The sequence below is a fragment of the Anabrus simplex genome, chromosome 2 (genome assembly GCF_040414725.1).
Source record: "Anabrus simplex isolate iqAnaSimp1 chromosome 2, ASM4041472v1, whole genome shotgun sequence".
NCBI classification, from domain to species: domain Eukaryota; kingdom Metazoa; phylum Arthropoda; class Insecta; order Orthoptera; family Tettigoniidae; genus Anabrus; species Anabrus simplex.
The window spans coordinates 806,058,560-806,071,040 of NC_090266.1; the positions used below are offsets into that span (position 1 = coordinate 806,058,560).

At 38.1% G+C, this 12,481-nt stretch overlaps 1 protein-coding gene across 1 annotated transcript in view; it reads left to right on the plus strand.

Moving 5' to 3' along the window:
* Nucleotides 1-1,877: 1,877 nt before the first annotated feature.
* The window catches only part of LOC136863694 (dynein assembly factor with WD repeat domains 1), a 277,042-nt gene continuing 266,438 nt past the window's right edge, over nucleotides 1,878-12,481 (plus strand). The window contains exon 1 of the mRNA XM_068226039.1: nucleotides 1,878-1,960. Coding sequence (XP_068082140.1) covers nucleotides 1,878-1,960 — 83 coding nt within the window. The remainder of the gene's footprint in view (nucleotides 1,961-12,481) is intronic.

Sequence of the window (12,481 nt, forward strand, 5' to 3'; positions counted from 1 at the left end):
CTAAACACCCTCATAACCATGTGCAGAGATCTCTGTCCTTTATTTACAATCCCATTTATGTGATTACCCCAATGAAGATCTTTCCTTATATTAACACCCAGGTACTTACAATGATACCCAAAAGGAAGTTTCACCCCATCAACGCAGTAATCAAAACTCAGAGGACTTTTCCTGTTTGTGAAACTCACAACCTGACTTTTAACCACGTTTATCATCATGCCATTGCCTACTGTCCATCTCACAACATTATCAAGGTCATTTTGCAGTTGCTCACAATCTTGTAACTTATTTATTACTCTGAAGAGAATAACATCATCTGCAAAAAGCCTTACCTCTGATTCCACTCCTTTACTCAAATCATTTATATATATAAGAAAACATAAAGGTCTAATAATACTGCCACCATGCAGGGATATTGTATTAGGGTAAGACAGTATCCCAGAAAATTACACCAAAAATTGTTCAATGTATTCCCCACTTGGCTCACATACTGCTGTCTGAGATCTGGAAGCTTATAAATATGAGTAGAAGCAACAAAACAGTTCTTTAGGGATAGCTTTGACACACTCATGGACAACAGGCTTATGTAAGTCAGATGTCCAAATGGGCTGATAAACATGTTGTTTTTCCCCCTTGAAGTCACCATTGCCACCACAATCGCCATCAAGTGTTTGAAGATTTTGCTAATTTAGAAATATCATCATTTTGAGAGACACAGCTAGGTCAGATGAATGTACAAGATAATATAGCACCCCAAAGATTGCAGATATCTCACTACATAGAAGTTTTTATGTGTCTTCACATTGTAATAGAGCAGCAGGACATGGCATGACTTTTATTTTTGTCTAAACTATCTTCAGCAATAAAGGAGTATCAGGAGTTTCCAGTGTACTTTGCTGTAAATGGTAGTCCCTCGAACATGATCCCCTTTGTGTTCTATGGAATCTCCTTCCAATGGGAAATGGACTTGAACTGGAGTTACCATACAATCCAATGAATGAAAATCTGTAACGAATGTACCTTCTTTCAAAAGGAATTACACTTTGACGTGGGTAATTGAGGAGTGTCTGTTCAAAAGGTTCTATTATTTGTACTTCCAAAAAATAAATCAGTATTTAGTCCACATGCATTTCAGTAGTTGAATATTATCTACTGCCATGAGCAATCCAGACCAGAAAGATGTAATTTCTTAAAAGTTGTACCAAACTCCATCATGGGTACATTCCATGTGCCATTAATTTTACATTTCTTGTGCTTTTCCCACAACTTTTAAAAAGGGAAATATCACCTATTGAACAGATGCTTCTCAATTACTTTCCATTATACCTGAGATCATAGTGTGTATGGAAGTGATGTTATATTACTTATATGTGATTCACACATCATGCAGGGCTGTCATATATCAGAATTTAGTCGAATGTAAGAAGAAGAGTTTCAAACCAACTGGCACAACTCATTTAAATAATAAATAATGAGCTGATCCTCATAATATAAAAGTAGATTCTTAACTCCAGAGTGTGGAATTTAAGATAGTAAATCCCATAACAAGTTGCCAATGAGAGAAATTTAATATATTGAATGGTCAGAGATCCAGTGTTACCAGCGCAAGCATTAATGAAAAAACTCAACGGATGGCAGTAAACAACACTTTTAAGTCTGGCTGAAAGGGGAATCCTTGAATACAGTAGAGTTGTGTTATCTCCCTGCTAACTTTTTCAGTCAAGCTTGCGTTGCTATTTTTGAGACTGGCTTTTTGCAATTTATATAGCTATTTTGCGACATGTTTAGTAAGAAGAGAGTAAGTGAGGAATAGATTGGTTCAGTTTTGGATTCTGCGAATGTAGATGAAAGTGATTTTTCATTTGAAGTGTCCGAAGATGGAAATTGAAGCAGTGAGTCTTCTCATTGCAAGAGCGACTCAAGTGCCCCGGAGAACGAAACAGCTGACGAAAGGACTAATGTAAGTAGCTTAAACCCAGGATCTTCAAGTACCATTCCGATATATAATATTAATCAGGGACCAATTTTACATTCATATTTTGACATGGCAACCGAGCCTACAGAGTACTTGGCACTATTTTTATTTATTGTTATTTATAAGCTATAAATTTCATTTTTGTTCTATATTGAAGTGCAATTATAAGAAATAAATTGACAAGAGTGTCCACCTTCTCAATACAATATATCAAGTAAATAACATTACATAAGTCTTGGGGCTAGTTTCAGCCACTTAGTGGCCAATCTCAGCCAAAATAAAAATCAAACATAATATGATGACTAAAACATATGTATATAAGATAAAGGCAATGTTGCAGGAATAATTATAACATTAAAATACATATAACAACAAAAATTATGGTTGTGATCTTGCAATAATAGGATGTTCTCTGTAAGTTGAGTTAGGACCTCAGGAAATGAAGTTAATCTGGAAATGATGGACAGAATTAGGAATGAATAAAAAAACAGAAAATAAATTAAGAAGGAGAAAAATTATTTGTGAGATTCAACTCCAGAGTGAAATATACAGTACATGTAATGTCTGATGTAGAACAAAACACTGACATGCTAGAGGAAGCAGGCAGGCCATGGAAACAAAGGAGTGGATAGGGAACAAAACACTGACATGATATAGGAAGCAGGCAATGGAAACAAAGGAGTAGATATGGGAGGAGGGGATGGAGATAAAGAAGGGAGAAGATGGAAGAAGGAGGGGAGCAGGGAGGGAGAGAAGGGATGTCTAAGGTAGGGCTGAAGGATGCAGAAAGAAAGAGTGCTGCTGAGAGGGGAATTTAAAGAGATTATAAAAGAAATAATTATTTTTATCTGAGACATGATTACTAAAGAAAGGAATTAAAAGGTCAAATGAAATGTTTGATTTATCTGAAATTTCATTTAGATTGAATTTAGGATTGAAAAACATTTCCAAATGGATAAAACAATATTCCATAATATTGAACAGGGGGCCTTTTTCTATTACTTTTCATGTCTTGGTCAATATTAGTGAACTTATGGTTAGTATCACCTATGTACTGTCTCATGGCCAAAAATCTGTCATATTTCAGGGCATTAACATGCTCTAAGTATCATGCATGGAAGCTCCTACATGTTTTACCATCACAGGATGCATCAGCATCACAATTATTGGAACTGAGTCTATAAACACCTGACTTGGTCAACTTCTTGCTATGATTAATAGAACTGGTATTGTGTAAAATATCTGTATTTCTATTATAAGTTTTGAAGGCTGTTTTGGCATCATGCTTTTTAAATATGTTCGTGATTTGGTAGACTTGTTTATTACTAAACGTGAAAGTAGATAAAAAGTTGTTGTGAGTTTTTCTTTTCTTAAGGTGGTTGAAGGTTGATGTTTATGTTTATTAATGATTTTCTCTATAAAGGAGCTGTTTTAACCATTATATTCAGCTATAAAGTGTACACTGCTTATTATGATCACTCTGGAATGCAGGTAATTTGATATCATTAACCAATCGATAACAATAGCCAAAAAATAAAAATTGATAGGTAGCCTACTGTATTTATTCATAACCTGCATGCACTACAATGAAACACTGATTCATAAACTACATGCACAGCAATGATACATTGATTCATAACCTACATGCACTACAATGAAACAGATACTGGTACACAGCACTGCAATTCAGTTAACTATTTTCAGCTATGTAAAATAGTCTCTAAATGTTGTTTGCTTCTGGTTGTCTCTCAAAAGTCCATTAATGAATCTTTCATATTCGTAATTTTTTTGTAAGTCCACTGACCTATGCTGAACATCTCGTCGCAAGATATCGAGCGCCTGTCACATTTCAGCATTCGTTGGTGTTCAGGAAGTTTTGGCAACTTCGTCATCATCAGCATCACTTACTTCTGCTCCGTGTTCTTCACCTCTCATGTCTAATTCTGCGGAAGTAACTGCCTTGCATATGCCGTCTTCTGTCTGTTTCACATCATTAATGATGCCCTCATCAATGTTCATTCATTCCTGAAATTCATCTTCCCTTAAGCCTGTTGGACAAATTCAACATCCTCCTTTACTTCTGGTAACTCTCTTAAAAACCCCTGTGCCAGAAACAGTTCCTTATTGTATGTCCTGGGACATTATCCCATGATGTGGCTAGAAAATGCAGGGCACCAAGAAGGCTGGTTGTTTTGGCAAGGGAATTAGCACTAGATTTTTGTGAGTCCTCTATGTTTTCTAAGATTCCTCTGCGCATTTCATGGCGATAATACGCTTTCATGGTGTGAATGATTCCTTGATCGCGTAGTTGAATTAATGAAGTTGTATTCACCAGTACGAAAACCACATTAATGTTAATGAGCTCACAGTTCACAATGTGTTCTGCACAGTTGTCAATCAGCAAAACTATTTTACGGTCCAACCTACTATCCATCTTCAGTAGCCATTCTTCGAAAATCAGGGCAGTCATCCATGTATTAGATAATTCACTGGAAACTTATTGATGCCTTTAAAATAATGTGGTTTCTTACTTTTACCAATCACTAACAGTCTTTTCTTTTCACCAGACATACTCGCACAATATAAAACTATTACTCGTTCCTTGGAGGTTTTACAGCCTTTAGCACTTTCATTTTTGAACAAGTGAAGTGTTCAGGCAAGGCGCGATAATACAGTGCAGTCTCATCAGGATTATACACACACTCGGAAGGGAATTCAGAAGCAATTTTAGGCCACTCCTCTTCTATCCACTTCTCATCAGCGACAGAATCAGCGTCCTTCTGCTCACTATGCTTTCGTTTATACACTATATTTTCTCATTTCATCTAATGGTGAAACCATCCTTCCGTTGCCACGAAATTATTTTTTCCCAATATTTTTGGTAGTTCTTCGGCCTTTTGCCGCATCAGAGGATCGTCAAAATGAGCATCTTTTTCACTAAAATTTGAGAACCAAAGTTTTAGAGCTGATTCAACTTGACTGTCTTTTCTATCACAGTTTTGCTTACAGTTGATGTTTTTGTTTTCTTTTGCTGCCTTAAGAATATTGTCTCGATTTTCCAATAGCTTGCACAGAAGAGGTTGCGAAATTCGTAACTCCACAGCAGCATTGCGTTGACTCATTGTAGGCAATTTGTTATAACGTTCTATAATTGGAAGTTTCTCTTTAATGGTTAAGTCTTTACATTTGCTTTTCACACTAGCCATCACTGCACTAAAAAACTAAGAACTTCACAGTGCGAAAACTTTAGCAAAATTCGAGTGAGTGGTCCTTGGCTAAACTACCTTAAGGGAAGAAATAAAAGAGAAAGTGTATGCAGGAGGGTTACCACTTGCCCTGACCAGTTTTCTACTGTACATCTGCTACAAAAGATGAGATGTGAAAGTGGCCTTGAAGACAGCCTCAGTGTAAAAACGGTTTTTTAATGGTTGGGAGTATTTTCTTTGTATGCACTCTTCTCGCATACATGAAAACGAAATCCTTGAAAATATATGTGATAACATAGGCCTAAACCAAATTCATGATCACAATAAATGGAAGATTTTCAATGTTTCAGTATTTGTCCGTACAGGACTTCATAGAAGTGATTATATAATACGATTGATAACATTACCCGTGATTACATTAAACAGCGTTCACTGTACTGCAAATGGTGTTTAATTTGTTTTTAAGTTCTTCTTTAGACAGCGGGATGCTAAAAGCACGGTGTATCATACTATGGTATGCTGAACATTTATGGGCATGTGGGTGTATGGAATCATGATGGATTGTGTTAGCATTTTGCGTTGGTTTTCTAAAAACCTTGTAGCTCACTGAACCAGGTTGTCTGATGATCGTTAGATAAATAATTGAGTTTTTTATTGTTCTCTGATTCTAGTGTATACTTGAAATGTGGGTCAATGCAATTAAGATTAGATAGAGTGGTGATGGCATCAGTTGCACTTTCATTCATGATCACAAGAGTGCCATCCACATTATTTATTTATTTATTTATTTATTTATTTATTTATTTATTTATTTATTTATTTATTTATTTATTTATTTATTTATTCATTCATTCATTCATTCATTCATTCATTTATTCATTTATTTATTTATTTATTTATTTATTTATTTATAGACATACACATACACATACACATACACGGAAGTGCTTCCATCCACACATGTATGTGTACTGTACTGAATATTTACATATATGTAGACAATTTTAAATTTACATATTTACACTCCAAACACTGTACTCTTAGAATAATAATTATTATCTTGATTTATTCTATACATATTAGAATAAGAAGACCCAGCTATTTATACTCTGACTCATACCCCTGTATACACACTCATTCACAACCACTCCTACACACACACACACACACACACACACACACACACACACACACGCACACGCACACGCACACGCACACACACACACACATATTTGCCCACATTCAACTGTACTTGCATCCATCTTTCTTACAATTGTAATTTATACAAGTTATATACATCACATATGGGTTTCTATGTACATATACATTTTCTTTATTGCATGGAGAAAGTGAGGAAGAGGAAACAGTTTTACCTCAGATGGTAGAAGATTCCAGATACGAGCAGACCTTGCATAATAGCCATTTAAATAAAAGGTTTTTCTGGTGATGAGAGGGACAAGAGTAACACCTTGGCCTCTCTTAACAGAGCAGTAATAAAGCTGCAGGCAGTGGAAAGGGGAGAGGTGTGTGTTGTCTGTCAGAGATTTCTTAAGGAAGGCTACATCTATTTGTGTACATAACGCGTTCACTGGCGGCAATGAACTGGCTGTGTTTAAGGGGAAGTTTTTGTTAATTAAACATTCTGCTCATCACTGGACACCCTCTAGTTTCCTCATATTTTCTATTATTGTTGAGTGCCAGGAAGAAAGGTCATATAGTAGTATGGGCCGCATCAGGGGAAATGTAAGCCCTTCGTAGGGCTTTACTTCTTCCTCCCGAGAGACATTTATGGACAAAACCTAGCGTTCTGTGTGTCTTATACCTCACTTCCTCCACATGCTTATTTCATTTTAGATTGTCTGTAATGTGAATACCGAGCAGTTTAATGGAGTTAGAAGTCGGTAGTTCGATTCCACATAGAGTAGATTGGTTCTCGAGTGGTTGTTTAGCTCTGCTTAGTCTTATATATTTAATAATAATAATGTTATTTGCTTTACGTCCCACTAACTACTTTTACGGTCTTCGGAGACGCCGAGGTGCCGGAATTTAGTCCTGCAGGAGTTCTTTTACGTGCCAGTAAATCTACCGACACGGGGCTGTCGTATTTGAGCACCTTCAAATACCACCGGACTGAGCCAGGATCGAACCTGCCAAGTTGGGGTTAGAAGGCCAGCGCCTTAACCGTCTGAGCCACTCAGCCCGGCTCTTATATATTTACACTTCTTAATATTTATATACATTTTATTTACCTCACACCACAGAGTTATACTATTCAGATCCAATTTGAATTGTACAATATCATCATTGTTTTTCACGGCTCTGTAAATGACTGTGTCATCGGCATATTGTGTCATGGTCGAATTTACACAATCCGGTAAGTCGAGAGCATAAATCGTGTACAGGAGGGGCCCTATCATACTGCTCTGAATTACTCCAGAAGTAATTGTGGTTTGGTCTGGTTTGGCTCCTCCGTACACAACACATTGCGTTCGACCCATCATAAATGATACCAATATAAATCTTCCGTTATTGGACATTATAAATTTTCCAGCTAACTCATTCTTGGTTGCCAGCATTTTGCCCTCGCGTGCTAGGGTGGGCTCATCAGTTGATACCTAGCACACCTACCAATACGCTGGCTAGTGCATACCATGGAGGCCACTGCGTAGGCTAACTGGAGCCACCGGCAGTGCCAATGCACTAAGAGACTTTGTCTCATTATAAAAAATTGATGCCTGCTTGGCCGTCAGAAGATATAGATGTTGATTCCCATAGGGAATCTGAAATATTTGTCCTGAATGAGTAAATTTATAATACCAATATAAATGGTCCGTTATTGGACATTATAAATTTTCCAGCTAACTCATTCTTGGTTGCCAGCGTTTTGCCCTCGCGTGCTAGGGTTGGCTCATCAGTTGGTATCTAGCACACCTACCAATACGCTGGCTAGTGCATACCATGGAGGCCACTGCGTAGGCTAACTGGAGCCACCGGCAGTGCCAATGCACTAAGAGACTTTGTCTCATTATCAAAAATCGATGCCTGCTTGGCCGTCAGAAGATATAGATGTTGATTCCCATAGGGAATCTGAAATATTTGTCCTGAATGAGTAAATTTATGATACCAATATAAATGGTCCGTTATTGGACATTATAAATTTTCCAGCGAACTCATTCTTGGTTGCCAGCGTTTCGCCCTCGCGTGCTAGGGTGGGCTCATCAGTTTGGTACCTAGCAACTCATTCAGGACAAATATTTCAGATTCCCTATGGGAATCAACATCTATATCTTCTGACGGCCAAGCAGGCATCAATTTTTGATAATGAGACAAAGTCTCTTAGTGCATTGGCACTGCCGGTGGCTCCAGTTAGCCTACGCAGTGGCCTCCATGGTATGCACTAGCCAGCGTATTGGTAGGTGTGCTAGGTACCAACTGATGAGCCCATCCTAGCACGCGAGGGCGAAACGCTGGCTACCAAGAATGAGTTAGCTGGAAAATTTATAATGTCCAATAACGGACCATTTATATTGGTATTATAAATTTACTCATTCAGGACAAATATTTCAGATTCCCTATGGGAATCAACATCTATATCTTCCATCATAAATGACCTCAGCCATGCCAGCAGTTTACCCTGAATGACGCAGTTGTTAAGTTTTAGCAGAAGTCTTTGATGTGACACCTGGTCAAAAGCTTTGCTCCAGAAAATTTAACATACACATAAGAACTAGACGTTCCATACATTTACAGACCCCTGATATTATCGAAACTGGGCGGTAATCATCTATGTTTTCCTTATCTCCATCTTTGAAAACTGGGACTACGTTGGCTTCTCTCCACTCTACAGGTACAGACCTGGTATTCATGGAATAGTTAAAGAGAGCACAAAGAGAGGGCACCAAGGCAGTTGCACAGTTCTTGAGAATTCTTGCTGGCACTCGGTCTGGCCCGGTCGTGGCATGTGGTCTTGTTTTCAGAAGGCTCTACTTGACTTCATTTGTTGAGAAATACAGGTTGGTTAGAGGGAAGAGAGAGGTAGATGCTGTCCTTGAATAGAGCATGTCCTCTTCCTCAGTAGGGGCAAATAAGTTATTTTTAAATTTCCTGTTGAAGGTGTGTGCAATTTCTTGTGGTGTGGAGACTTCTGCCGTACTGCTATTTTTAAATACAGATGGAGCTGTGTTGCAACCTTTACTTGTGAGAAAAGCCCATAGTTCCTTGGAGTTGGTGTTAAGACTGTGAATATAAGAATCATAGGAATCTCTGATAGATTGTTTAACCTTGTTCCTAGCCAGCCTGTATTTCTCCCACTCACATTCAGTTGGGTTTCTTTTCCATTTCTGGTGCAGGTGGTCCCTTCTTTGAATCTCTCATACTATCGCCTTGGTTATCCATGGGGATTTCTGTCTGTCTGTTATATTTACTATTGGTGTGGTTTCTTCTACGCATTGGAAGAAAATTTAATTTAAATGTGACACTATTGCGATATACTAGGAACTGTGATATTTCTTTCCAAATATCAGTCAGCAGAACTTAATCTCTGAACAAACATAATTAATTTCATTGTGACACTACTACGTTATACTATTAACTGTGACAATTTGTTAAATCTCAGTCAGCATAATTTCATTGGGATTTAGAGTGTTCATGAAAGTGTTCGAACTTTCACAAGAATGTTAATGCAAGTGATTACCATAATCGTGTGCTACGACACCAAGGTTTCACTCCGAACTCAAACTGTGTTCTTTATCCCGTTCAAACAAAATTTCTTCTGAACCGTGTGTAAATTATTTGTATGTGACTGACAGCAGTGACTTTGATAAACTGTCACCTATTTTATTTAATGTCAAGTGCGCCTAACAACGAACTGTGCTTTTCATTTCAACCTTATTTCTTCGTCAAAGTGTTTAGTATTGTTTCATGACTGACAGCAGTGTCTTTGATAAACTCTAGAGCAGTCATACATTTCTTTCAATGTCAAGTGCTACTTTATTTAGTGGAAAATCACCACGAACTGTGCCAAGTGCATGAACAAGTTTCAGTTTCATTATTTCCATTCATGAACTGTGCTTTATTTTCCTCCAATCTCGATGCTACCCGCATCTTCATCTTTAGTGAACTTATAAATTCTATCTACAAGATTAAGAGTGAATTCGACGGTATATCCCAACCACATTAAATGAAACAGTGCTGTTAAACCAAAGTGTCGGGGGACTGTTTAATTCTGGACACTCGTATAACTTATGTGATGAGTGATTACCCCGCAACATTGTCGGAGAACGTCAGAGATCGTCCAGAACATCAAAGATTCGAGACTCAAACCCATATCCAACCCACCTGGGTGTTCCGGCCTTATCTCAACGTAATATTGGCAACTTCCAGAACGTGTTCCAGCCCCGTTCAGCCTGGTGAACTGGGATCGCGGGTCAACAAAAGGCGATGTTGAAGACAGCGACTATCAACAGTAAGGTGACGTGCACTTTGAAATGCATTTTCTGAATAAAACTATTAATCAATCAATTTAAACATTTTCTTGTAGATAGGACCCTGCCTCCTGTACCAAACCCTAGCTAGAAATCACCCAGGATTGCTCTGAGACCTACTTCGTGCTAACTTTAATATTAATTCATAAAAATGGGCTATTTTACTGGTACAGTATGTTACTTAGGAAAAGATCAAGGATTGAGCGTGTTGTTTGCATAATATGTGTGGATTCGAATATTAATTGATCAAGGAATAAATCATAGAAAGCAGAAAGGAATCTATTGGCAAGGGGTTATTTGGAATAGATGCACCATTTCTGGACCACGTAATTTCTAGGTTGAAATCACCGACAATATAAATGGCATCGTAATTTTGTTGTACTTGTTGCACATGCTGGAAATAGAGGATTAGTTCATTGTTCATTTCTAGGATGACTTAGGGGCGCGATAAATTGATCCAGTAAGGAATTTGTGTTTGTTGCATGTCACTTCCACCCACAGTGCTTCGGCTATTGTCTCCAGGTGATGAACTCAAGTTGTTTGACATTCATGCTTGGCTGCAATTAGAACTCCCCCTGCAGAGCTGTGGGATCAGTCCATACGGAACAATATCAGCGAGTCACGAAACACTTCTAAGTCATTAATTTTGCTGGACAACCACGTCTCACTGATACATACGATGGTCGGGTCAAGACTTTCAAGAGATGCATGGATATTTTGTAACCGTCCAGGTCGCATAATACTGTGTGCATTGGAGGCGAAAAGTGATAGATTTTTATTTACATATTTACATTTAGAATTATTTACTAAGTCACTGGGCATATCAGTGGTAACTGTAAAGAATGAGTCTGATAACTGCAGCATTTTTCACTGCCAGCATAAAAATGTACGGGAACCGTTCTTTATTTTTCTGAAATCAGGCACTGAGAGTTTTACGCAGGTTCTATGGCCATTTAGTGAGCAATTATTACAGTGGACAAATAGTTGGTTCCTCCTACCACTGTTTCCACAAATTGTGCACTGTTGAGGACCCGGGTTCAGTTTGATGTCCCCACTTAGGGCAAGCGCCAAGCACAGCAGTGGCCGATTAGCTACAGGCAGCTTAACAACACTGCTCCCGTCCCTTCATCATTGCTGACCTATAGCTGCCATCCCCATACTTTCAGCACAGCCCCACGACAAACAGTTAAGAGAACATTTTTCACTCACCAATAGTTTTTCCAATAGAATTATGTTTTCTAGGTATTCAGGAGGGTTATCTGAAGACATTATAGCACTTTTGGAGTATTGCACAGCACTCTTTACCACCGAAAATGTAATAATACTGCGCATAACACTCAGAGTCACTGTTCAGGTGATGAATTCAAGTTGTTTGACATTCTGGCTTGGCTGCAATTAGAACTCCCCCTGCAGAGCTGTGGGATTAGTCCATACGGAACAATATCAGCGAGTCAAGAAACACTTCTGAGTCATTAATTTTGCTGGACAACCACGTCTCACTGATACATACGATGGTCGGGCAAAGGCTTTCAAGTGATGCATGGATATCTTGACTGCCATATCTTGTCCAAAAAATAATGTTACTAAAGATGTTGTTATTGTTAATTTTGGTGTGTTCTAAATGATCCAGATAGATTTCAGCTGGGATGGCCGATGCTGGCGATGAAATCTTGAATTTCTAGTGGCCTCAGGCCACTATGTTTATTTAAATTGTTGTGAATAATGGGACAAACTTTTGAAATTGGTATGCTTGGGTACATGTTAACAATATCGAAGGAATGGAGAGAATAGTTGGGTTGAATAGCAAAATGATTTAG